Source organism: Sminthopsis crassicaudata, chromosome X (genome assembly GCF_048593235.1).
Source record: "Sminthopsis crassicaudata isolate SCR6 chromosome X, ASM4859323v1, whole genome shotgun sequence".
In the NCBI taxonomy this organism is placed as follows: Eukaryota; Metazoa; Chordata; class Mammalia; order Dasyuromorphia; family Dasyuridae; genus Sminthopsis; species Sminthopsis crassicaudata.
In genome coordinates, this window is record NC_133623.1 from 63,398,270 (window position 1) to 63,425,591 (window position 27,322).

Consider the following 27,322-nt stretch of genomic DNA (forward strand, 5'->3'; position numbering starts at 1 on the left):
CTGTGAGGCTGTCTCATAGCTCTCATCTCACAGGGTTACTTTCTGAGATTGTAGAACCCCGATTTGGTTTGTCTTGAACAACTTGAATGCTATGAACTGAACAACTAAAAGGAAAAAAAATGTTAAAAACCTATTAGGGCTAAGTTGATGTTTTGCCCTGCCTAAGAGACTAGTTTTGGGAGCCTGTGGGTCTTCCCAAGTGAATCGCCCAAGGCTTCAACTCTACTTGGCTCCCTGCTGTGAGCTGGCTTTATTCCTGCCCCCCTCTCCTCCTCTTCCTCCTTCTCCTCCTCCTCCTCCTCCTCCCACTACCACCAGCACTACTACTATTGCTGCTTTGGGCACTTACTTCTCTCCCACCCCAGTGAGGCAGACATGCTTCAGATAAATTTTGATGGGAAATAGGGATTTTGAGGCACAGAATAACAATATTTTCATATCTGTGCAAAGGTTCAAGGACAGGAAATTGAACACTAAGTGTAAAAGGATACACGAATGTTGCTTTAGTACTATCTGAATGACCCTAGGTAAGTCAGTTTTATTTCATTTGCCTCAAAATGAGGTGGAGAAGGAAATGAAAAATTACTCCAGTTGTTTTACAAGAAACCCCCACGTAGTTCACAGTGTCACATGACTGAAGGGACAAATTATAATATATATATATATATATATACATATATATATATAAAATGTAATATATAATAATAATATAATACTCATCAGAATTGTGGAGAACTTTAAATAGCTTCCTGTCAGTAGGAGCAGAGTTATATAAATTTTTGGTAATGAGAATAATAGAAGATAATTGGGGATGATTGGGACAAAAAGACCTACCCAATTTGACCACTCAGAGATCAGTTATAGAAAGCAGAATTATTTATTGGAATCTCGAGAAGCGGACCCCATCCTGGTCTGTGAGCCAAATCTCACAGCAGGATAAGTCCAGAGCCTTGAAAATGCTTACAGCTTTTCTACATTTCAGACAAAGAACCTCCAAAATCCCGCCCTCTATGTGTGGTGATTGGTCACATAAATCTACTGTCCCCCTAGTTGGTCAGTGGAAAGTAGCAGACAAGAAGAATGTAGTAGACGGCTTCTTTGGCCATGTTGGACAATGAGATGTAGTCCAGGCCTTATCTAAAATCAGGTGACTCCGGAGAAGCCAAAACTGAGGCCTAGAGGCTTGATTTCCTTTAGGATTTGTAAGTTCTTCACCCTTTCCCCATACAGTCCCCCCTGTTATTCATATATACATTTGTATATATATGTCCTCATGAAGAACTAACATGGTGGTCAAATTCAATGAACACATTGATTGTTAATCTCCTCATCTGGATCATCCCCAGTTTGTCTTCATTCCCCTCTAATAAATGTGGTAGACACAATTAAGCACTGACCCATCATCACAAACAATATGGAAGTTGCTCCATCTGTTTCTGTGCTCACCACAGTCTGTGATATCTCCCCTCTCTGGTGGATGAGGAAAAGTCCATTCACACTTACTCTCTCCCACCCATGGCCCTGCCCCTGTTTGATTTAGGCAGTGCCCCAACCAGGTACCCCAGATCAATACCACTATCAAGATTTCACATGCGCAGTTCACCAGTTCCTTTTTAGTGTGTGTCTCAGCTTGTTCTCTGCATTCAGCTTCAAGGTCCACACCCTGGGAGTATCCACCTGTCCTTTAATTCTGGTGTGCTGAGCCCACCCTCCTTCCTGTGTAGCACCGCTGTATCTCATGTCAAGAGGATCTGGAAGGTCCTTTCCAGCTCAGGATCAGCTTGTCCTCCTTCCACGTCCGAACCAGGACCAAGTCTCCAAGCTAGAACTTATGCACTGTGAATCCTAAGGAGGAGTCTGAGCAATAAGCTGTTTAGTTATAAAGCTTTCAGATGTTACAGTAAAGACATAACATATTTTCTTAAAAACAAATCCTTGGTTTCAAATATTGGATCCAAGGAAGAATTTTGAATCCCTTTTGGATAAGGGTGACCATACAATAATTCATAAGGTGACAATCCCACATCCCTTCAGGGTTTTGTTCTATTCTTGATAAGGCAAAGGGAAGGCACTTGGTCCAGGGCGATTGTGTCTCAGCCAATTCAGTCAGTTGCTCTTAAATTTCCTTATCCATCCTTTCCACTTTACCTGATGGGGCGGATGCCATGGGGTATGTAAGTCCCATGATATTTGTAGAGCTTGGGCCACAGACAGGAGGATCTTAGCTGTGAAAGGGGTGCTTTGGTCTGAATCTACCTGCTCCACCAACCCTTACCTCAAGGAGTACTTTTATGACGGCTGAGGCCGTTGCCCAGGAAAGGGGAAAGGCCTTCACTCATGAGGTCAGATGGTTCCCTAGGACCAACAGGTATTTGAGACGCTCCACTGATGGCAGCTTGGTAAAGTCCACCTGTATGCTTTGGAAAGGCCTGATACCAGAGGGCCTTTCTCCTTTTTGGGCTTGTCATTGGACCGCCCTATTCATCCTCTGATAAACAGAACACCCGCTGACCAGTTGCCTGCTATTGTGTACAAGCCAGTGCCACCAGCTTAGTCAGCACCACGTCACACAGGCCTCAGACACCTCAATGACTGCCCTGAGGTAAATGTTGGAGTGCATGTCTCATACCTGCTGTGGTCAGTAACTCTCTGCTATCAGGGAGGAACCAGTGCCCCTCTTTATTCTCCTGAGAGCCAAGGCTTTGGATTTCCTGCTTCTCTTCTGGGGTAAGGGAAGGTGGAGGCATTGGAGGCAGAAATGCCACAATTAGCACCATCATCTCCTCCATACTTACAGATTCCTCTTTTCCAGCCCGTTTCACCTCTTCATCCACAAAGCAGTTTCCCCTTGTCTCAAATGAATCCTCTCTTTGGTGCCCCTGCACATGAATCACTGCAACGTTTTTAGGTAACCTAAGATTAGTCAAAATTTCAGTGACCAATGCCTTTTGTGCCAATCCCTTCCCTTTACTGTTTCCATTCTTTCCTCAAGTAATTTACAGGATCTAATTTCTTTTTGCCTTCACTTATACAAAGACTTAAATATTTTACCTCACATTTCACAAATTGCAATTTGTCTTAAGAAACTCTCAGTCCCTGTGCTCCTAAATAATTTAACAAACTGATAGGGACTCGGACAAGGTTACTCTTTTTCCTCCCTAACACAAAAAGATTATCTATATATTGTAAGACTTTTAACAATAACAAATTTATCCCAGAATGTTCACACAATTCTTATACACCCAAGTAGATGTTCCATAAATTGAATATTAGAAAAATCATTTTACTGTTTAAAAAATATCCAATACACAGATAAATCTCAAACTACATATTGTCCATAACAAAAATATTTTCAAAAGGACAAAGGCAAAAACTATTATCCTTGGAGTCCCCCTAACAATTGGCATTTAGTACAGTTAATTAAAACTTCTTATTTTCACATAAAAGAATCTGAAAAGTTCTTAAAAACATCAAACTTTTTTTTTGAAATAATCCTTTCAAACTATATGTCACATTTCTGATCATATTCTTTAAACACGAAAATCATTATGTCTCTAAAGAAACAAATGTTCAATCAATTAACATCTTGTAAGAGCAGCCTGACCCTTTAAATCAGTTTGCTTTCTTCAGCCAAAAACAGCTGCAGCTTTCCACTGCTGCTCTCTCCTCCCAAAAACACATCCTGTCTCACAGCCATCTCTCTGTGACGACCCTTTTGAAACAGTTCCTTCTTTTTCCCACTGATTTCTTCTTGAAATCATTTGCTCCCACTAATCAATCCTTCTTAAATCACATTGATTCTCCTGTCCCATTTCTCTGTCTCTCTCCTCCCAATGCTTACTTACTCAAACCTTCTCTGACATATTTTAAACACTCCCAAACCCAATAACTCTTCTGACTAGATGCTCCCTTTATCAGTCTCTCTTGTCCCTTTTCTTTGAATCACCTTTAAAAAACAAACAAAATTTTAAACTTTTTCATAACACAGTAAATAGTTAATAACTCTATAAAGCTCACATGTCCAGTAAACAGAATCCATAATGTTAACAAATTACCCAATGTTTCAGAAGCAAACCAAATAGTTTTTTTTTCCTCTTCTTTCTGCCTGAGTGCTCTTCAAGGCCACTAGCAGAAATTTCTTTTTTCCTCTTCTTTCTGCCTGAGTGCTTCAAGGCCACTAGCAGAAATGTCTTTTTCCCAGGTGGCTTTAAGCACACAAGGTTTTATTGCCCTTACTCCTCTCTAACAGATTTGAAAGCCTGCTTTACAAGGAAAACTTCCCCACCAGTTTAAAATAGTCAAGTTTTTTTTCCTTTTACTTACAAATTGATATAACAGGTTGAAAAGTTTAAAATCACAAAAAATTTATTAATTTTATAATTATAAAATTTTTTGACATATATATGCATGAGTAATTTTTTTAATAACATTATCCCTTGCATTCATTTTTCCAAATTTTCCCCTCCCTCCTTCTACTCCCTCCCCTAGATGACAGGCAATCCCATACATTTTACATGAAAATCACAAAAATGTTATCCCAAGCATAGTTGCAAGATGAAAATAACCAATTGCCAAATTTCTTAACCATTGTTCTTAAATTCTTAATCAAATGTTGCAGACAATTACCCAGTTTAGCCTTCTTTACCTTTCTGTTCTCTAATTCCATGAAAACAAACTTGCTAATAATGATTTTTTTAGAAGTATGTCTAATTTTCCCACAGCTCCAACAGCCCAGAGAGCCCCCATGTTCAGCTATTTACCTCTCTTACTCTATTTTTATTCCTCCCTTCTACTATCTGCAACTTCTTATTTCCAATCTTAACACACATGCTAATTTAAAGTTATTTTAAAATTCAGCAATACTTTAGTTTGTGAAGTTTCCTAAAATCTACCTAGATATTCCATTCAAACATCTTTTCTTTAGTAAGCCAGAAAAGAGTTAAGCACCAATTATTTTACATTAATTTTTTATTTTTTTGGCAAGATTCCCACAAGCTGAGTTCTGATAACAGGGCTCCTTGTTTACAGGAGTGATAACCACTGTTCTTCTATTTTCTCAAAACTTTCCAAAATTTATTTTCTCCCTTCTCTCCCTCTTCCTGCAAAGCCAGAGGCAGAGGGAGAGAAAGAGGAAAAAATATTTTTCAAACTTCTTTTTTTTTTTTTTCTACCTGAGCCACTCTGAAAAAATTAGTACTCTGAATGTATTCCAGTTCCAACAGTTCAGCCTGATATTTTTCTAAGCCTGTAACACAGAGGCTGAATTCTTATCTCTTATGAGCTTGCTAAGTTTTAACCCAGACCAAAAAAATGCAAAGCAGACAAACATACACACACAGACAGACACAGAGATCTATTTTTCTTGAATTCCCTAGCGAACGTCCTGACACAAATCCATGGACTGCTGTCTCCCCATATTCTCAGGACTGGTGTAGGTCACCCTTACACCAACAGTCACCCTAGAGCGCTCTGGAAAGCCCTTTCCTTGGGATCTGAGCAGTCCTCCGGTTCTTTTAGAGAGCTTGTCTGTCCCTCGGCCCATAGACCCCAGGCTCCGACTCGCACTTACCTCTCCAGCTACTAGTAGATCTTGTAGACTGTGCTGGTGGTCAGGACTTGTCCATTGTCTTCTTTCTTCAATCTTCAATTCTACTTTCCACTGAGCATCCCTGCCTCGGGTCATTGTCTAAGAGGGGAGGGAGGCTGCTCACCCAGAGCCAGACACCATGGAGAAAACTGCTCTGTGGGTGCCTGTCCATGTTCTGGGTGCACACAGCCGTCTCCCCCAAAGACCCCATCCCGGAGAGCCCCAATAGTGAGGGATGTAGAAGACCCTTACCCAAAATGACCACTCAGAAATCACTCATAGAAAGCAGACTGCTTTATTAGAATCTCAAGAAGCAGACCCCATCCTGGTCTGTGAGCCCAATCTCACAGCAGGATAAGTCCAGAGCCTTGAAAATGCTTACAGCTTTTCTACATTTCAGACAAAGAACCTCCAAAATCCCGCCCTCTATGTGTGGTGATTGGTCACATAAGTCTACTGTCCCCCTCGTTGGTCAGTGGAATGTAGCAGACAAGGTAACATACAGCTTCTTTGGCCACATAATCCCTTCCTTGGACAATGGGATGTAGTCCAGGCCTTATCTAAAATCACATGACTCCACAGAACAGGAAACTGAGGCCCAATAGGCTTGATCTACTTTAGTTAACAGTCTCTGATCAATATGGGCTGTAAGTCCTTCACCTTTTCCCACACAGGGATGTGCTAGAAAAAGATAATTTGGCAGCTATGAAGAAGGGTGAAAGATGAAGGAAGTGCGAATGTCCTGCCTGGGTCAGCTGTGTTTGTTAAGAAAAAGGGATGATATGGAAATAAATGTAACAATTATTTGACTATTTGGAATAAAGGTTTAATGGTGATTTTAAAAATCAAATTTATTTTATTATTAAGGTATTTTAATTTTCCAAATGTACACAGTGATAGTTTTCAACATTCACTTTTACAAGTTCCAAATTTCCCCCCTTCTTCCCCCACTCTCTGCTCCCTAGTCAGGAAGTGATCCGATATGGCTGAAATAAGGGCAATTCCATATTCATTAATTATGATTTTGACTAAAGATTTAAAATGACACAGTAGCATAATAAGTGCAAAAGAAAAAAAAAAGGAGAAAGGACGAAAAGGAAAAAAGGGGGAAATGGGGAGAGAGGGTGAGAGGCAAGAAAAGGAGAAGAGAAAATGAGAGATATGAGGAAGGAAATTATGAAGAAATCAGAAAAAAAAAAACAGTGAAGGGGGGGGCAGGGAGAGCAAAGAGGAAGTCAGACACAGTTTCTATGGAAACGCACAATCCTGCAGTCCCGAGGTGGTCTCGAGAATCTCGAGCCCCATTGGTTTCCGGTTACAACGATTGGCTTACTGCTCGTCCAATCATCTTCGCTTATACTGGCTGCTCGGTGCGTGGGTGCCATTTTAGGAGAAGTGAGATGGCGTCTCCTGAGCTCCGGCTCGTGAGGTAAATATTTCTCCTTTTAAAGACATGTTTTTTACTTTTATTTTTCCCTTATCGACATTTCCTTTAATAAATTGGTGAACATAAGTCCTTTTTGTGTTTTTTTGAAGAATTTCCCCTTATTTTCAGTGCGTTATTTCAGGTTTTTTTTCCCCCGCTTCGACTTGGCCTCGTTTAGTTTTTCCCTTTTCCTCACCCATTTAGCGTTTTCAGTATCTTTCTCGGAATTGAAAATGTCATATCATTTGATTCCCCTAGACAGGATTTGCTACAATTTTCCGGCTTTTATATTGTTGGAATTAAGTGCTCTTGAACTGTTTAAGTGACTTTTAAAATGTTCCATTATTGCACGTTTATTTTCTTTTGTTGAAGTAATGGGTAATGCGAATGATTTATTTTTATCTTATATCTTTTTTTCTAGATAAACTGTGGAAAACACAGCGATCTTTCTCAATGGATACTCCGAAAGACGAGGTACGTGTGATTTCTTCTACTGTAAATGAATTTTAAGCATTTAAAAAAATCCTTATCGTTTCTGATTCTGTGGTAAAATAGTTTATGAATCTAAATAAACGACCCAGGCAGAGAAAAGTGGATTTTAATCACTGGTTGGGTGTTTTTCATTCTGAATTCTTTGGCCACAGGGGGAAAAAGCCTTTTGTGACGTGTAACTCCCTGAGATTCTATTTGACTCGGGCCTAGTTACCATTAAGGCAATATAGTACGTGTAATAAAAATCCATGTTTCCTGATAAACGCTTGTTCTGTGTTCATAGAAATGCTTATTGACATAAATTCACTTTTAAATATATTGTTTTTAGTGTAAATATGTCCTTTCCTAATTATACCCTGCTTGAGGGTAACTGGGGAAAGGAAAGGAGGAAAAGAATAAAAAAAGGCTCACAACAGAGAACAAAAGAACAATTTACAAGGAAGTGAAGAAAACATGGAGACTTATTAATATAATTTCTAATACTATTATATGTGTGTGTGTGTGTATATACACTTTCTTAAACTGGTAATTTTTGGTAATTATTTTGAATCCTCCCTGATGTTCTCCTGAGCACATGGCAGTGTTCTTTTTGGTTTTGTTTTGTTTCATATTTCTTTTTGGTTTTTCTCTTTTATTAGTATGCTTTTTAAAATAAAATATTTTTTTAAAAATAAAGTGTATAAGAATTAATGATTAATTGAATGAAAAAATGGCGAATCGGGAGTATGATGATGTCCTTGACAATCATAAGGAATAAATTGTTATAAACAGTGTAAGTTTAAATATGACAGAAAATATATTCAAAATAAAACTTAAATTTTTTTCTTTTCAAATAAGACAAAGGTTACAGGAGAAATGCTTGTTTTCAGTGCTATGATTCAGCCATGCTAGAAATACAACTATATTAGTCAAATTAGTAACTTGAACATAAATATATACATGGACTAAGAGGAAACTTTTTAAGATACAGAGTAATATTAAAAACTACCAAATAATAATTTATTCATAAGTAAAGAAAGAACAATAGAAAAGAGAGAAGGCAGGGGCGGGAGAGGGAGAGATCTGCAAACTCTTTTATGCAGGAAATATTAGATAAGATGTGTAGGGACCTTGCACTTATTATGTTAATAGATTTGCTTCCCCTGCACCAAATTCTAATTGAAATAGGGAAAAGACTGGGAAATGGATGAAAAAAAAAAAGAGCAAAAAATGGAAACAGCTCAGGCACTCAGCAAAAACATGTTTCCTGAGACTAGATTCTATAATTTGACAAAAGAGTAATTTCCCTTTCTACTTCCACCTGCCTTTCAAACATCTAGAACTGCATGGGAAGGAGACATCTTAAGCCTATTATATGTAAGATTATTTTTCTTATCTTCCCTTTTTCAGACAAGGATATCCACCATCTTTGTAGTCCCTCAGGCTTACAGCCTAGGACTCATTCTGAACTTCTCAGTGTCTCTTACCCTCCATATCCAAGTTGTTGTCCCAGCATATTGATTTCACCTTCTTAACCCCTCTCAAATACTCCCTTTCTCTCCCCCTCATAGAGGCCCTGGTTATAATTTCACAGGTAGACTATGGCAAGATCCTGACTTGAGTTTTTCCCACTCTACTCTAGTACCTTTCAATCACTACAGTGATTTTCCTAAAACACCTTTTCAATGATGTCATTCTCTGTTCCTTAGCTCCCCCTCCCCACACCCCATATCAATAAACTCCAGTGACAAGAGCAACTACAAAATGCTTGGCCATTCAAAACCCATCATAACCTACCACTCTTCTGTCTTGCATATTCTTCTTACCTTACCCTCTATGATACAGTAACACTGGCCTGGCCATTCTCTGAACAAGACCTTTATTTCTGGCCATTTTCCCATTTTCCCCCATCCCTGCAATGACCTCCTTACTCATTTCTAGCCACTGATTTTGTTCCTTTAAGTCTGAACTAAAATCCGGCCTTTTCAGGAACCTCCCTAGCCCCTCATAATTCCATTGTCTCCTTTTGTGAACTTTTCCCATTTATCCAGTGTATAGCTTCTTTTAATCTGTTTGTTATCTTGGTATATAAGCTAGTCAGCTTCATGAGTACAGGGATCATCTTTTTGCATCTCCTGTGCTTATCTCAAATCGTTTGGCAATTATGATCTCTAATTTATTGAAGTAAACTCTGGGATCTGTTAGTTGATGTCATGAACAATCTGACACAAGTGAAAATGACTGAACAATTACATCTTTGGATAGCTAGGTGACTTAGTACAGAATGGCCTGGATTCAGAAAATCTTATCTTCCTGAGTTCAATCTGACCTCAGAAATTTACTCAGAGTATAATCCTGGGCGAGTCACTTCACCCTGCTTGTCTTAGTGTCCTGCCATGTAGAATGAGTTGGAGAAGGAATGGCAAACCACTCCAATATTTTTGCCAAGAAAACCCCACATGTGGGTCATAAAGAGTTGTGTACAGCTGAAAAACAAACACCGTGGATTCGCTAACACTTGTATTTGGTTTTTCTTTTTAGGGTGGTGGCCATTTTGAAGAGCCGAAGCCATCATGCCCTGAGAGGTTAGTTAGTGTTTCTGGCCAAAGTATTTGGATTTATTTAAAAAGTACAAATACACCAAGGATGTTGTCCATCTAACTGCTGTCTTTATATCTCTCTCTTCTTTTATTTCTCCTTCTATATTTTTGTGAAAGATACAAGGAATGAAGTGATGCAAGTTAGTACTGAGTTGTGTATGGAATTATGAAAAATGACTGTGTGTATGGAATATTGAAACGATTTCATCTTTACTAACACCAAGGAAGCTGGTTTTCTGCAAAATTTCAATTGTTTTAAGTATAAACATAGATTTTAATTTTCTTTAGGAAAGAACATGTGGCCTGTGATGATGGACAGATGATGCATGAATGTATGAATCCACGTCATATACATGAAAAGTCACCTATGGTTGAGACAAAAAGCTTCACAGAAGGTATATTGTATCATAATGATTTACATATTTGAAAATTAACACTCCTAGTTATGGGTAGAAATTTTGGTTTTCTTTGTATAAAACTACTTTTCATTGTCCTAAAATTTTAGTCATAGAAGAACTAGATTCATGGCCAGAAGGGATTTTAGAATTCATCTAAATCTCTGTTAGTACAGATTAGGAAACAGGTACTAAAATAACATGGCTTACTCCAAATCATTTGTCATTATTTGTCATTAATAGTCTGTTTGGTATAGGCCCCTAATTTAAACTATCTTGCAAATTACCAATTTTTGAAATGGTTTGATATAGGGAGGTTTATTTTAAAGATCATTTTTGTTTTATTTTAGCTGTTGGCTTTTATCCTGGGGAACTTTTGACCTTTTTTTTTGTTGCCACTTCTTGGTTTGTTTCCTGACCTTGGTGTATGCTTCCAATATTCATCTTCATTTTCTACCCACTGTTCATTTAGACACTGACCTTGGGCTGCATCAGCCATATAGGTGAGCTTTTAATTTACCTCAGGAGGGAGAGCCACCTCACTTCCTGCTCATCTCTTTTTGCCTCAAGGCTTTGGCCTTCTAGTTCATTCAGGTTTTGCCTTATTTTCCTGCAGTTGGAGACCTAGACCCCTAAATGCTCTTACCAAAGTGTCCATGGGCACTTGATCTGCCAAATCTAATAGTTATCCTTCTACCCTCCACCTCAGTCCTAATCCTATTTTTATCTCTATACTGCACTTCATACACATGTTATAGTATCTCATCTTCTCTTGGAATTATTTTCCTGCCTCTGTCTATTTCTTGCTCGCTCTCTCTCTTTTTTTTTGTTTACATTTTGCAAACTACTTCTTGGCCTTGGGACCTTTCATTTGTCTTGGAGATTATTCTACATTAAAGGCTGTGATTTCACCAATATACAGTGGACACCCCGAGCTATGTATAAAAAGCACACTGTAACTGTTGTATTTTTCCCGGCCCACATCAGCTGTCTGGTATTGCTCCTATTTTACACATGAGGAAACTGAGGCAGACAGAAGCTAAATGTCTGATTTATAGATACAGGCGCCTTTGTGTGCTGTCACTAATGAGAATGAGAGCTTCTTGAGATCAGGGACTTGATTTTCTATTTTTGTTATCTGTGCTCTGAAGCTGTGCCAGAGGGCAGGTAATACTCTGAATCTTTGGTCTTGGAGAATAAAGCTTAAGATTCTAAAAGCAAAGATTCTAAATCTTTGGAATGGTTTTTCCCTCTGAGGCTTTAGTATGGAAGGAAGAATAAAGGCAGAATATTAATGCTCCATCTTCCTCCCATGGCTTTTTCCTAAAGAATTTCATTTTGAATATCACAGTTCTGGTTTTAAAAATTTCTGATTGCAGGGAAGAGGTTGTGATGAAGTCCCTTAGCATCTTGGAACAAACTTGGATTTTATTTTATCCGGTGCTTTTTAAAACTTTGTTTTTAATTCTGATATTCAGGGTGGCTTCAGTGTTTTCACCATGATTGTTAACAAATTGTAGGTAATGTGGTTGAACAACCAGAACCGAAGAAGAAGGAAGAAAAAGGCAATTTTCAAGCAATGGAAGTTAGGCCAAAAAGCAGACTGAGGACTAAAATTTTCAAAAGACGTGTTGGTAAGTAGTTTAGTTTAAAATTAATTTCAAAGTATATTTTGTAAAATAAAGAATATTGAAAATCATTGAAAGATCTGCACTCATATAAAGAGACTACAATATTGTAATGGGAAAGAACACTGAAAAAGAAATTGACCACTTTTTATAACCATAAAGAATGGAGGAAAAGTATATTTTTCCTGTGATGGAGACAAAAATGGAGTGACAATTCCTGTGCCTGTGATGGAGGTGTTAAGACCCTGGTGAGAGGTCTTTTTCTGCAAACAAACCAGGAGTGTTCAGGTTAATGTTATTCCCTGGGGTGGGGGGTGGGGGTGGGGGGGCTAGAACAAGTGGAGTGGAGATGGTGACATTCAGGTATGGGGCCTTAGCTGACGGTGCCTCAGGTGGAAGGTGTCCAGTATCATGAGAAAAAATGAACAGAAATGTGGAGAATTAATTTATTTAGGGAAATGGCCAGTGAGCAAAATAGGAGAAATAATGGTCAGAGAGAGGGGAAACACTTGCAAAGTAATAAGAGGATTAGGAATAGGAGAATGATGACAAAATAATGTGACAGGCAAAAAAGAAGAAATAATCAGAAAGAGGGAGCAATGAAGCGCCAACATTTTTAGAGAGTCAAGGAAGGATAAAAACTATTGGGCTTAAGAAGCTGTGTAACTGAAGCTAAAACAAACTGTCGATTAATAAACATTTATGAAGCGCCTATTATTACCAGGTGTCATGCTAAGCACTAAGAATGCAAAGAAAGATAAAACACAATCCTTTTCTCTGAAAAATATATCATAGTCTAAAGGGGAAGTAACTTGCAATCTACCTTTATGTGAATATTTTGATACTTCAACATTCTTCTCCCTTTGCTTTCAAAATTCTTCCTTAAAATTTTCCAAGTTAAATAAAGACCAGTTTTATTCTAGAAGATTTAAAATTTTCCCCAAACCCTTGTTTGTGGCCTACTACTGATCTGCTTTGATACAAGCAAATTGGTATTAACCATACAGCCTGTAATCCAGTCTAGTGTTCTGTCAGTTGACCTTTCTATCCAGATGTTTCATACAGCACCATAAGCAAAGTGCTTTGCTGTCTTTCTCAAAAGTTACAGCTCATTATTATGAACAAATATAGTCAAATTTTGGTCACCAAGAATTATTTCTGGAGGGTTTGTGATTAGAAAGAGGTTAATTTTTTTCATTGGGAGCTTGTTCATTCTGAACTAACAGTAGTCTTGCCACAATGATGATGAGTGTTTTTTGTTTTATTTGAACTTGTTTGAAAGTAAGTTACATTTTTAAAAATCTCTTTGTTTGCTTTAGCTCCTGCTGTTGGGAATTCACCTTTACTTTCTTGTTGATCCCTTTTGTTAATTCCTTTCCTTTCTCCCCCTTCTTAATTTGCTGTTCAGTTGTGTCTGAAGCTCTGTGACCCTGCTGTCTGTGGGGTTTTCTTTTTGTTTCTCTTCCTTTGGTAAATAAATTAAAAAATCATGATTAACACCCCAGCTTTTTTTAATAATACATTCTGCTGCCCCTACTCTTTATTTTATCTGTGTATATCTCATTTTTATTTGATAGGTATTATATACTCATACACGTGTCTCCTTTTGGTTGAAAGCAAGAAGCTGTGGACCTTAACTTTGTCTGTTTCTCTGTTTCTGCCTTAAGAGTAAATTAATACTTGGGTATTTTCCTCCTTCCTATTTCCCCCACTCTCCTCCTCACCCTATTTGCCTTCTGTCTTCTTGTTGCTGTTTTACTTCTCCCTGCCACCTTGCCCTCCTACTCCTGTCCCCTCTCAGGCTTTTTCTTTCCTTTCTGGAAAAACAGTGAGGTTCCTTCAGTATCTGCCTCCCCCCGGCTTATCAGTTCTTCCTTTTGTTTCTCATATGAATTAAATGAGTTTTCTTTTTTATCTCTCCCTACACAGTTTTATTTTTTTAGACTTGAACTTTTGTCCTCAGTTCGGCCCAAGCCTTTCTTTTTTTTTATTATAGCTTTTTATTTACAAGACATGTGCAAGGATAAGTTTTCAACACTGACCTTTGCAAAACCTTCTGTTCCAACTTCTCCCCTCTTTCCCCCACCCCCTCCCCTAGCTGGCAGGTAGAACAATACATGTTAAATAAAGTATATGTTAAATGCAATGTATGTATACATATTTATACAGGTATCTTGCTGCACAAGGAAAATCTGATTTAGAAAGAATGTAAAAATAACCTGAGAAAAAAACCAAAATGCAAGCAGGCATTAACAGAAGGAGTGGAAATGTTATGTAGCCCAAGCCTTTCTTTAAAAAAAAAAAGTTTGTTTTTTTTGTTTAAAACTTAAATATTAAAAAGAGTTAAAAAAGAAAAAAAAGTCATATTCATATCAGAATGTAAGGGAGGGTTCAAAATATGTAATAATAAATTCAATGTCAAGAAAGCCTGTATAATAATGAGGGCATTGTATTTCTTACAGTCTGTTTCCTAGTAGGTTTTCTTTGTTCTCGGTTGTGTACTTTTTACTTTATTTTTTCCCACCTTTCCTCCCTTGCACATTCAGTCAAGCAGGCTGCAGTAAGTATGTATATATTTATGTTTATATATGTACATGTATTGATATATGTATATCTAACGTATATACACATACGTATAAAACAGATTAACACGGCTGGCATGTAATGAAGATTTCTGTATTTTGACTGAATCTTTCAAGATTTTGGCCTAGTCTGGGATGCGTGATTACGACCCCTTCCTTGGTTCTCTAATAACTTCTGCTCCTGTTCATTATTATTTTTGTTTTCATTTCTTATTTTTAATCTCCCCTGACTCCTCTGCTGTATTACTACCTGCCCCCTCGCCTTGCTAGCACTTAACCTGCCTGAAGATCCCTCCCTTATTCTCCCCACTCTCCCCCTTTTCCCTCTCTCTTTATTGCTTTTTGACTAATGTAATACATTTCTTCCCAGCCCATCTCATTTATTTATAGATATAAAAGACTTTATCCCTTTATACATGTACATGTACCATCCTTTCTTTAATCCATTTCTGATATGAGTAGGCTTCCACTCCTCACTTGTCTAATTCCTTGCTCTTGTCCCTCATTTGTTCAATGGAGTTATTCTTTCTAACTTGTCCTTCATCATTTTGCGTTTCAGAACCACATCATCCTTTCTCTGCTTCTGGTTTTCTCTCACACTAATTACTAATGGCAGTCACAGACATAGGGTGTACATCTGCACACAAGAAACACATAGTCTCCCTGATTGAGTCCTTTGTAATTCATCCTTGATGCTTCCGGGATGTTTTTCTTGGATCTTATGTGTCTCTTTCCAACAAAAACTTGAAAGCCTGGCAGCTCATGGGATATTCCTTCTCTTAGTTCAGAGTTATCCTTCACTTGCCGGATGTGAAAGTTTTGGCTGCAATCCCACTTCTTTCCATCCTTGACATATACTGTCCCAGGACCCATAGTCTCTTAGAGCAGCCGCTGTGTGGTTCTCATTATGGCAGTGTCATGTTTGGTTTGCCCATCTCTCGCCTCCCTCCTGGGCCCCTTCAGTTCTGCTCTGTGCAGCCCTGTACCACTGAGGGAACATGCATTCAGTTCTACCATTCCATTTTCTCTAGAGTTCTATCTTTTTAAAAATATTGATCATCTCTTAAACTTCTTGTTTGTTTGTTTTGATGAACTTATTCCCAAAGGGGAAAGTTAAGGGCCCCCATTTGTTTGGTGTTGTTGCTTTTCCCTTATAACTCTTTTAAGTTTTTCTTAATTAATTTAGATATTGCATCACTTGGTGCATGTGTATAGTGTTGATATTATTTCATTTTTTTATGGTAATTCTGAGTGAAAAGTCATTTTCTAATTTCTTTTAATTAGACATGTTTTTGCTTTTGCTTTATCAGGAATCATAATTACTGCCCTCTGTCCCAGGCCTTACCTTTACTGTGTTGTGTATCTCTTTGCTTTCCAATGTATTTCTTACTTTTTAATCCACTTATGTTTTGTGTTTAGGTTTGTCCCATTTCCATTTGCATTTGCAGTTATTTTACTATGTAGTTCCCTTCAAAATATCTTTCCCTCATTTACCCTTTTATCTATTTATTTGATCCAGTCCTCTTAGTTTATGCTCACCTCCTCCAACCCTCTTTCCCTTCTCTCTTCCCTACCTGTAGAACTAAACACGTTCCTGTGCCCATCTCGGGCTGTTATTCTCTCTGATCCACTTCCAGCGGGAGGGAGGTGCAAGCATTATTCCTCATTGTAAAAGCTCTTCTTCTTTTCTACTTTGATGTAAAATAATTTCCTCCCTTCTCCTTCTTCCTTGGAGACTGAGCCTTTCTTGGGATATTTTGTAATTGTCTTAGAACAATTGTTTGACTTGTTTTCCTATACTCTCTGCCCTCTCTGAGGCAATATTCTGTCTTTTCTTTGTAAAGGAAATTTGATTTTCTGAAGGGCTTTCCTGTCTTCCCAGAATTCTCTCTCTATGGTATTTCCTCTGTAAAGATACTTTGCATTTGCAGTTTTCTTCCTCCTCTTATTGCTTGGACCAGGGCCACACATTTCACACTCAGCCATTGCTCACAAGTCTTGTAATCTGGAGACATGTGGTGATCTCTGTCAGAGGGCCCTCATTCCTCCACCCAGCAAATGCCTGTGGATCTCCCAGGATCTCTTCTGCCTTGGCTTTTCCTTGGACATGACGCTGCTTTTCTTTCAATATTGTCATTTGCTGGTGGCTAGATCCCTCCTGAGGCTCCCCAGACCTTTCTGTCTCTCTCCCTAAGCTGCCCTGGGCTAGAAAAGAAATCATCCTGTGTTCTTTGCTGGGCTTGATTAGGGCAAGGCTTGCTTGTGTTCTAATTGTATGGAGAAAGCTTTTAGTTTATCCCCATTGCAGGTAATCCTTGCTGATGACAGTTATAAATTTTACTTATCACTTCAATGCAAACTGCATTTATTATTATGCCCTAGGGCTTTTTAATAGGAACAGGTCCTTTGTTTTGGAAAGGTCTTTCCCGGCACCTGTGAAGATAATCACATGACTTCTGTGGGATGTTCTTTCTTTGGTGTCTGCTTTTCCATTACAATTGTCTAATTATGCCCCCGGCTTATCCTTACTCCTTAGCCATCCTTTTTTTTATACCTGTCCATTCTCTTGTGTTCTCCTCATTTTCATTTTTAACTAGCTTAACAGTGCAGAAACATGAGAAGTAATTTCTGTCCTAATCTTTTTCAAATATTTGTTTACAACCATTGAGCAATTGCCTAGATTGAGCACTCTAATTCAAGCCCTCCACATCTTTGTTGCTATAATAATTTTCCTTAGCGATTGGTTTAGTTCTGTTATTTCTTTTCCTAATTAGCCTCTAACAAAAAAATACAGACCCATCTATTGGACTTTTAACGTCCTGCAATATTTTCCATTCTAACTATACTCGCTTTCCTTCCCCAGCTGACCTCTTGTTTGACATACTCATGGTTCATCTGTGTCTGTTCCTTCATCATGATTGTTGTTCCCACACTATCTGTCTTTCTTCTGTGAAAGTTTTTGTCATGTTAGTGGTGTCTGACTTTTCATGACCACATTCGGGGCTTTTTTGACAAGAATTCTGGAGTGGTTTACTGTTTCCTTTTCTAGTCCACTTTAAAAATGAGGAACTGAGGCAGAAGTGAATTCAGAAAACTAATGATGAGATGTCTTCCAGTTACAAAAGTTGTTTTTTTTTTTTTGTGAAATTTATAAAACTTATCCATAATGTAATGTAAGTGAGCAACAGTAAAATGATGTGAATACATATATCTTTGAAAATTCCTATTGATTAAGCAAATAGGACATGGCCAAAAAGATATTGCGATATAAAAATGCAGTTTCCAAGGTTTTATTGAATTTTAAATTTTATTTGTGAACAGACTATGTTTTAAATTTATTTGTTTAGGGGAAAAACTTTATGAGATTGTGTGTTGTACCGCTTGTGGACGACAGGTGAACCATTATGAGGAGGCAGTGTATAGACATCCTGCACTGAATGTTCTTGTTTGTAAGGTATGTAAGTTATGAAGTGGATGATGATTTTGTTATCTGTAAACTATTATGCCTTTTGTTTGGGAATAAAGAACAAATTCTCCTTTTAGAATAAGACATCTTTTTTTATTTTTATGAATTCTCTAATGATTTATTTCAAAGTGAAGATTCTCTTTAGAAGTGAGATCCAATAAGTGCTGAACTTATAACATCAGACTTGATTCATAAATAGGTTAGTTTAGATAAACTTAAGTTTCTCATACACATGGGGACAAACATAAAGACTATGTGTGCGCGACCTGGGAGTTATTCTGATCAGTCCTAGTGGCTGCCAAAGAGTCTTGACCCTATCATAGTGAGGTAATTTTCACCCTCTTTGCTTATTAAGAACATGATTAATTAAAAAACAACTCAGTATTATTCATGTTTGACCGTATATGGAATATTTTGCTTTCAATAGTTCCTACTTCTGGTGAGAGGAGAACATTTCAAATTACCTCTTTAGAGATCATTATTTATTGAAATAATAAAAGTAGTTTTAAAACCAGCTTCTTTTCCTTAGCACTTTAAGATTTATAAAAGGTTGTTCACATGCAAACTTGTTTGATGCACAATAACCCTGTGCAGCTCTATTATTATAATATGTTTTACTAATTAACTCTGAGAATGAATAAGTTGAGAAAGGAGTTCATGTGAGCTCTTTCAGACTCTTATCACCATATAGAGTGTGCTTGAGTGCAAGTAAAGTTACTTTTGAGTGTACTAATAATGTTTTCTGTTGTTCCTTGGACGCTGTTTATTTTCCCTTTATCAGGTTAGGTAATTTTTTCCTTTGCACATGTTTTGAATTTCCTTTAAATCAGCTTATCAGATAGCAAAATGAATTGTTCATAGACATTTTGTTCTTCTGTTCCCCATGATATATCTTTACTTTGTTCGCAGTTCTTTACTTTTGCAAAATGTTTCATTTTTTCACTGCAACTAAATGTATCACCCCAGTTTTATATTTAAATGTAGTGTATGCTTAGTGGATTTAAGCATTTTAAAATTTTTGTTTTGTGAATATTAATTTAACAGATTTAGAACATTTAGAATTGAATGTTCATTCCTTTTTTAGAGCTGCTACATTTTTATGAGTGATGACATAAGCTCTGATTCTACTGGACCTCCTCAGCACTGCAGGTAGGAAGATATCTCACAAAATAGAAAGCATTCCTCTTTGGGGGATCTCTTAAATAGTTTTATTTATTTATAATTCATTTATTTTATTCTCTCCGTCCGTATTGTGTTAAATGTCAGAGATTACAGCATATATTCAAAATGAAAGGTATACTAATTTTAAATTTATAACTACCGATATTTTCTCATTGAAGAGAAAGAGGCATGCAACTTGTTATGGTTTAATTTTTCATTTGGATTCAGATCTTCTTGAGCTACCCATGATTTTACCAGACATTGTTAACCTGGTTGCTTTTAGAAAATTTCATGATATCTCGGAACTTAGACGCTGAAGAAATTTATACATTGGTTGTACTTGCTGTTTAAAAATAAATCTTTTTAAGAAGTTAAAATAAAATTTCAGGCTAAAGACACCATTGTACCCCAAAGGTGTCCATAACACCTGGGCTCTCTACCACTATTGGGGTCTTTAGTACATAGTGTGCAAGGGCTGCATCATATCTGAGGGACCAGGAAATAGATTTGGGAAGGACGAGAGTCTGGTTATCTCATTTTATTTTCTGTCTCCCCTTTGTGCTAAGTCAAAAAAAAATACAAAGTCTAGTTTATACTCAGTTTCCAACATAACTGCCACAATCCTATTCTTTGTTGTTGAGCCATTTCAGTTGTCTCTGAAATTTTTTAAAATAAATTTATTAATTTTTAATATGCATAAGAGTCAGATGAGCTTCTTCCTGAGCTTACAACAACCTTGTCCAAACTAGCCAGGTAAAGTGCTTGTTCATGGATGTTTAGCTAGTCAGTGAGCCTGAATCTGAACTCAGAATTTACTGGACTAAAGGCAAAACTCCGTATTATTGTTTGCCACAAAGGTACTCACAAATGTCTGCTTCATAATGAACAAACTTACTTTCATTTTCTATTGAGAAAAATCACATTGTTTTCATTCATTTCCACTTGCTTGTTGTAATTTTCAATGCATTGTGTTCTTCAGTGAACTTTTAAGTTTTATTTTTTAATGAAATCCCCAATTTTGCTTTCTAAAATTTTTTTTGCATAAATGCATTTTTGCTACCAAAATATTAACTTTTTTTCATGATTTTCTTGCATCACTTTCATTATTTTCCTTAACTTTTCTTCTCCCTCTTTACTTTCTATTGGGATCTTTATTTTTCAAGCATTTTTCAGTGATTCTTTCTAGAGTATGAGACTAATTCACATTTCTCTTTATGACTTTGAATGTGGAAGTTTTGACTGTTGATATTTTCTGATTTTGTGCTTTGATCTTCCCTCTCACCAGAGTAATTACTTATGGTCATGTTCTTTTTTGTTGTTTACTGATTGATCTTTCCAGTCTATCTTAAGTTGTACCTTTGTAATAAAATTGGGTCCTGAATGAAGAGAGCATTGCCCCAAGCTTTAAGTTTTTTTCTATTGGTTCAGAGCTGTTCCTGGGCATCTGTAGGTTTTCTGCTTTTCTAAGGTGTTATGGTCTAAGGAGAGATGTAGTCACTGGTTTTCTGGTCTGAACTTTTAGAAATCTGTGAGTGACCATAAGCTCTCTTTGCTGAACTGGATCTGTGAACCACGCCCTTGGCTGCTAGTCTTCGTTCTTGCCTTAGGATGGTAATGGGGACCTCCATATGCCCAATGCAATAGAGTCCTGGGCCCACTTTCTGCCGAGTTTCTCAGTCCTTGCTGAGAGCCCTGGAAGCCTCAGCTGCTGCTGATTCAGTTGCCTTTCAAGGTCTTGTGTGGGAGACCCAGGAATGGCCACATTATGTTGGTTTTATCCTTTTCATTTTTTGGTTCCTTCCATTCCACAATTAATTTGGGGCAGGATTTTAAAATTGTAAAGATATTTCATTAAGAGAGATTGGATAAGTTCCTGCTTTTACTTTTATAAGTACGTGAATAATTTAAAAATATATGTTGAGGTATATTAAGGTATATTAAGTTTTCATTAATTAGTAAATTTTTGTTTCTGATTAACTTTTTAAAAAGTCCTTAAATAGTTGACTAAGAATGATGCTTCAATGTTTTTATTTGTTTTTTACTTTTCAGATGGTGTGCAGAAAGTGGACGTCTCGTTTTCTGTGATTTCTGTAATAATAGTTTCTGTACAAAATGTATTCGACGCAATCTAGGGGAAAAGGAGCTGTCAAGAGTGATGGATAAAAACACTAAGTGGAGTTGTTACATTTGTCAGCCAGAGCCTTTAATGGATTTGGTTGCCATATGTGATTGTATATTTGAGAATTTAGCATTCTTTGATCAGCAGGCTAAAAAGAGGAAGTTAGTGAGTGACAAGAGTGATAACAAGTGTGACCAATCTGAGAAATTAAAACAGGGAAGCTCTGCTGAAGAGGCACATCAGGTGGATAATCCTTCCCCTGATACTGCACCAAGGCCTCTTTCTACCTTACAGATGTCAGAAGCACTGATTGAGCAGACAAAAGCATTAGTTGAGAATGTTAGAGAGACAAACACCGCTTTTCTGAAGCATTTGCAACAAACATCTCCTTACTCAGAAGTGAGCCCAAGTGAGAGGTCCTCTCAGTATGAAATTATGAATTCAATGGTCAGGGAGATACATCATGCTCAGGAGGCCTTGGAAGATTGTCTGAGTACTGAATTAAGTAAATTGGTTGTTAAAGAGGTAGAGGACAAGAATAAAGAAAAAGAAAAGGAGAATGCTTAAAACAATATTAAAAGTCTTAAGATTTCTTTGTTAGGACTGGTTAAGAGATATTTCCTTGTTCATAGTTTTTGTGATTTGTGAGCTACAAATCTGTCCAACCAGATTTGTTATGTTTGGGTACATAACCCTCTGTTTGTTTTCTGTACACTGTCTCTTCTTACTGCCAGTCCTCCCTGGTCAGGGGAGATGCCCAGTTCTCCTGAGATGTGATTAAATAAAGGTTCGTTTTTCTGCATTGCAATACCTCTCTTTTTAATGGACTTCTGACCACCCAGTTTTCCTGGCTCATCTGGGAGAACTGGGCAGAGCAGGGAAATCTGAGGATCTCAGAAGGTTGTTCATACCTTTGGACAATCTCGGGTAAGGCATGCGTGGGAAATGTCCCTGGGGTTGGATGGGGTAGGCATTCTTCTGGGGCCGAAGCAGAAGCTACATGTGCATGGAAAAGCTAAAGGGTCCTGTTGGTCCAGTGAAGTTCCAGGGACAGGATATCTGGGCTGGGGCAGATGCTGTGACTCCATCATTCCCATCCCAAAGAAGTGAGACCCAAATTCACTTGGGGCTAGAGATGGAGGACTCATCCTCATCCACAACAGCTCCTGACTGATAAGGGTGGAGATGGATGTGCATGTGCCCAAATAGCATCCAAAGGAGAAGTGTCCCCTGTAGAGGCTGAGCATGCAGTGACATCCCTCCTGCAAGGCCATGAGAAAAGTCATTGAGGCAAGTCTGGAAGACACAAATCTTATGAAATTAAAACTGGGGGTGTTGGGGTACAGTGGAGTCACCCCTGCTCATCAAAACCATATCGTTTGCAATGAGAATGTGCTCAGGCTTCCCAGTCCCATTAGACATGGTGAGATGGACAGGATCCTTGGCAGCAGTGAAACCACAGGTGGTGGTAATGAAGGGGCTCCAGAGGAGAGGGGCCAGCCCTGAGAGTGAGGTGGTCTGTGGAGGCTGAGTGGTCACTGTGGGCCACATCTTGTAAGAAAACTGAGAGCCCTAAAAGTCTCTTCTCCAAACCCCACTGAAATCCTTTCTGATTTACCTTCAACAAATAATACAACAGCTAGGTCGATAAGGGTGAATAGAACATTATCCATACATATCTTTTGAAAACAAAAAGCTTTAAAAATAAAAAAACCCAAAAGTGTAATGCAGGAAGATATACTTGATAACTCTGTAGACATTCCTGAGACAACTAATGAAATACCACGTAACCAAACACACAGATGACCTCTGGAGAAGAAACAGCAAGGGTGCAATTCCCAAGACACATCTTGTTGGAATTTAATAATTCATGCCAATCGGTGATATTGGTGGGAGAACAGAAGGGATGGTAAATGGGAAGAGAATAAAAGGGAGTGTGGGATGCCTGTGGGTCAAACAGCATTGACAAGGAGGGCAAGTGAAGCCTTGTAGTCTCAAGAACTGAAGAGTCTTCAGGGGATGGGAGAGGATGTCGAGGGAGGAAAGATTTAAAAAGGGAATGGGAGAGGCCTAGTTTTGGTAGTGGAAGGAGGAATCTACTTGAGGGTGGAAAAGGGGAAGAAGCAAATAATGGGAAAACATGAAGCAAAAAAAGAACTAAGAAGCAAACACCTAAAGGAGGAAGTGGTAAGAAATGAAGATAAAGGAGCTGTTGGGAATAGGGCCATTAGGATAGAATGGAAGGCAGCCCAGGACTGCCCCAGTGGGACACTAGGAACGACCTGGATGGGGGTCCTACTGAGGACATTGAGGAGTTTAGGGGGTACTCAGCTGGTGCTGTTTTTAGCTTTCTTATGTTTCCAGGGCTTAGCTCTTAACCCGGCACATAATCGGCACTTCATAAATGTTTGTTTAATGATTAAAAGGTGTAATTTTAGAAGAAGAGCAAAGTATCAAAAGAAGAGCTAATAACGGTGCCAAAGGTTGCAAAGTAATAAGGAAAGGTGAGGATGAAGAAAAGGGCATGGGATTTGCCATCAAAGAGATGATGACCAATGTGAGAACAGAACATAGATTGTACATAACTGAGAAGGGAGAACAAGCAGAGGTGACTGATAAATGGGAGGATAATCACAGGGAAAGGAGAGACCAAGACAGGTTTATAGGCAGAGGAAAAGTAGCCAATATCCAGAGAGATATTGAACTGAGAGAATAGACATGCTAGAGAAAGTGGTCTCCTGGAGGAAATGGGTTGGAAGGACCCATCATGCAGGTAGAGAGGAATTTGGATCAGTAAGGTGTAAGCTCATCTTTAGGTGTGAAAAAGGCATGGAGGAGGAGACAGTGGCAGAGGCTCTCTGAGTGATTTGTGAGGAAGAGAAGGGAACAAGAGGGAGCTCTCAGAATGACCTACATATTTTCTGGAAAATATCAGACAAGTTCTCAACTGAGATTTCAGGAGAGATGAAAATTTTCTTTTCTTTTTTTTTTTTTATTAAAGCCTTTATATTTTCAAAACATCTGCATGGAGAATTTTTCAACATTGACCCTTGCAAAATCTTGCGTTTCTAATTTTCCCCACTCCTCCCTAGATGGCTAGTAATCCCGTATATGGTAAATATGTGCAATTCTTCTGTACATATTTCTACATTTATCGGGCTGCAAAAGAAAAATCAGGTCAAAAAGAGGATAAAATGAGAAAGAAAACAAAATGCAAGCAAACAACAGCAAAAAGAGTGAAAATGCTACGTGGTGATCCACAGTCCCCATAGTCCTCTCTCTAGTTGTACATGGCTCTCTTCTTCACAAGATCATTGGAAGTGGCCTGAGTCATCTCATTGTTGGAAAAAGTCAAGTCCATCAGAATCACACAGTCTTGTTGCCATATATAAAGATCTGGGTCTGCTCAGTTCACTTAGCATCAGTTTATCTGAGTGTCTCCAGGCCTCCCTTAAATCAGACTCCCTTATATCTCAAAGAATTCAGCATCACATGTGAGATTCCAAATGTTTTTATAGCGTTCTTGCAATCCAGGGACACAATGCGGGGGGCATTTAGAGTGAGCATTGGTGAGCCAGACTTTCCAGGAACAGTCTATAAAACCAGTTCTGACAAGTTGGGAGATGAGGACCATAAATTCTTGATAACTTAGAGGACTTGGGAGCCAAGATGTCTGAAATAGAAGATCTCCCCCTTATCTGAGATTAAACATTTACAGTTTATAATCCTAAAGTAGCCATTCTTGATTTATATCAGTCCTAATAGTTAGGAAAGGGGGGGGTTGCAACCAGTAGGATTGAGGTACAATTCAGGTAAACTGAAGTAGAACAATTTAGGGAAACTCTGACACAACAAAGGCACATCATACAGAAGAGGGGAAATTTCATAACTTAAAAATAAAAACTGTCTCAGTATTAGAGATAGATGAAGGGAAATATAACTATCATAAGTTTAAATGTGAATAAACAATTTGGAAAAAAAAAGAACAACAGATTGGATAAGAAAACAAAACCCTATAATCTGTTGCTCGTAAGACAAACATTTTTCAAAAAGACATACACAAAACAAAAGTAAGGGGATGGAAAATAATTACTACAATAAAGTAAAGTTTTGTTAGTATCTGTGCATAATATCTTCTGATTATGCTTTTTGTTCTGGTTTTGCTGTGATTTCACCTTTCTCATTTACTATTTTATTGATTTGAGCTACTCTTTTCTTTTTAATCAGATTAAAAAAGGGTTTATCAACTTTATTAGTTATTTAATGAATCAGCTTTTAGTTTTATTTATCATTTCTATGATTGTTTTGTTTCCAACTTACCTATTTTCCCTCTGATTTTTTTTTACTTATTTAACTTTACTCATTTATTGGATTTATATTATTAAAGTATATTCATTTCATTAATGTTCTTTTACCCTTTTATCAATGTGAGATGATTGAGGATATGATCTTAAGACTCCGTGACAAAAATTTTGACATGTTTATTCATTATCATTTCCTTTTATGGAATTATTAATTATTTTATTGATTTGGTTCTTTACGATTTCATTAATTTTCCATTCACTTGCATATCTTTTATTAACCAGACCAATTACTATTTTTACTTAAAACATGTTAATTATTTTGGTTATTTTATTTTATATTTCTTTATAATATCTCTTTGCTCCTAGTATGTGGTCAATTAATATAAAAATTTCATGTGGTACTAAGAAATACATCCATCCTGTCCTATTTAGAAGAGGCCATAAGTCTTTTAACTGATTTTCCCAGAAATTTATTCACTTCCATATTTTTCCTTTTGCTTTTTTTCTTGTGAAGTCTTATCCAAAAGCTAGAGAGGGATTTTGAAGTTACCTGTCTCTATTTTGTTACTGTGTCTTCCTGAAGCTCAGATAATATTTCCTTTATAAATGTGTATGCTAAAACATTTGGAGCATATAAATGTATGACGTATGTTGGTGTATTGTTTATGGTTCAGCATATTATATTTTCTTCAACTATTCTTTCAATTTTTGTGTTTGAATTGTTTGAATTTTAAAAAAATATTTTAGTTTCTCAGATGGCTGGACTGTAAATTCTGTTTGTTTTGTTTTTTTTTATTCACTTGATAGGTATTTTATTTTTCCTTCAGTTTCATTTTATGTAGGTCTTTGTTTTGTTTTTAAATGTGATTTTTATAAGCATCTGATTATAGAGTTTGTTATCTAATCATTTTATATTTTATTGATATACCTAATCCATTCATATTTAAAATTGAGTTAAGTTTATATTTTCCTCTATTAGCTCAAATTATCATTTTTTCCCTCTTCAGATATAGACACAATACTATGTTCCCTCAGTTCTTTTACCTGAATAATTTTTTAAAGGTAGCCTTCTTCCCACTGCCTTTCTTCTGCAAACCCAAAATCTTCCTCTTGTTTGTTATCCATTTTGTTTTTTAGTTCCTTTTGCTTTCTTGCCTTCAATTGGGGTTATAGATTTCTTTCATATCTTTTTTTTTTCTTTCAATTAGTAAAATAGATTCTCCTGTTCTCTTCTCCCTTTCAGCTACTCCTGTTCATTAGGTTTTTTTAATTATTATTTCATTTTGTTCTTTCAAAAATGATTTATTTAATTCTTTTTATTACCCACATTCTCTTAACTATTTACCTTAGATTCTCATTATTTGATTCATGACACATAATTCTCTGGTCTCTTTTTCCCCCCTCTGTATTCCTCATATAATCAAAGGCACCAAGTTATTTTAGGCTTTTCCCCTAAGTGATTTCTGCTTTGTAGAGCTTGCCCCATGGATTCCTTTTTTTCATTGTTCGCAATTCTCATAATAATGCCAATTATTACAGAACTCAGAGATGACACATAGTAGAGATCCTCTCATACCCAGTCC

At 37.3% G+C, this 27,322-nt stretch overlaps 1 protein-coding gene and 1 long non-coding RNA gene across 2 annotated transcripts; one reads left to right on the forward strand and one right to left on the reverse strand.

Annotated features, from left to right (window-relative positions):
* Positions 1-2,635: 2,635 nt before the first annotated feature.
* Positions 2,636-5,963, reverse strand: LOC141548292 (uncharacterized). The gene is made up of 3 exons (XR_012483887.1): positions 5,840-5,963; positions 5,570-5,686; positions 2,636-2,893 (listed from the first exon to the last, which is right to left on the reverse strand). It is a non-coding gene; the product is annotated as an uncharacterized LOC141548292 (long non-coding RNA).
* Positions 5,964-6,966: 1,003 nt separating this feature from the next.
* Positions 6,967-22,117, forward strand: LOC141548513 (transcriptional regulator ATRX-like). The gene is made up of 8 exons (XM_074277459.1): positions 6,967-7,016; positions 7,435-7,487; positions 10,026-10,069; positions 10,373-10,479; positions 12,000-12,113; positions 18,037-18,143; positions 19,240-19,304; positions 21,366-22,117. Exons 2-8 carry the CDS (start codon positions 7,467-7,469, stop codon positions 22,000-22,002), a joined length of 1,095 nt encoding a protein of 364 aa, XP_074133560.1. The 5' UTR covers positions 6,967-7,016; positions 7,435-7,466; the 3' UTR covers positions 22,003-22,117.
* Positions 22,118-27,322: the final 5,205 nt, after the last annotated feature.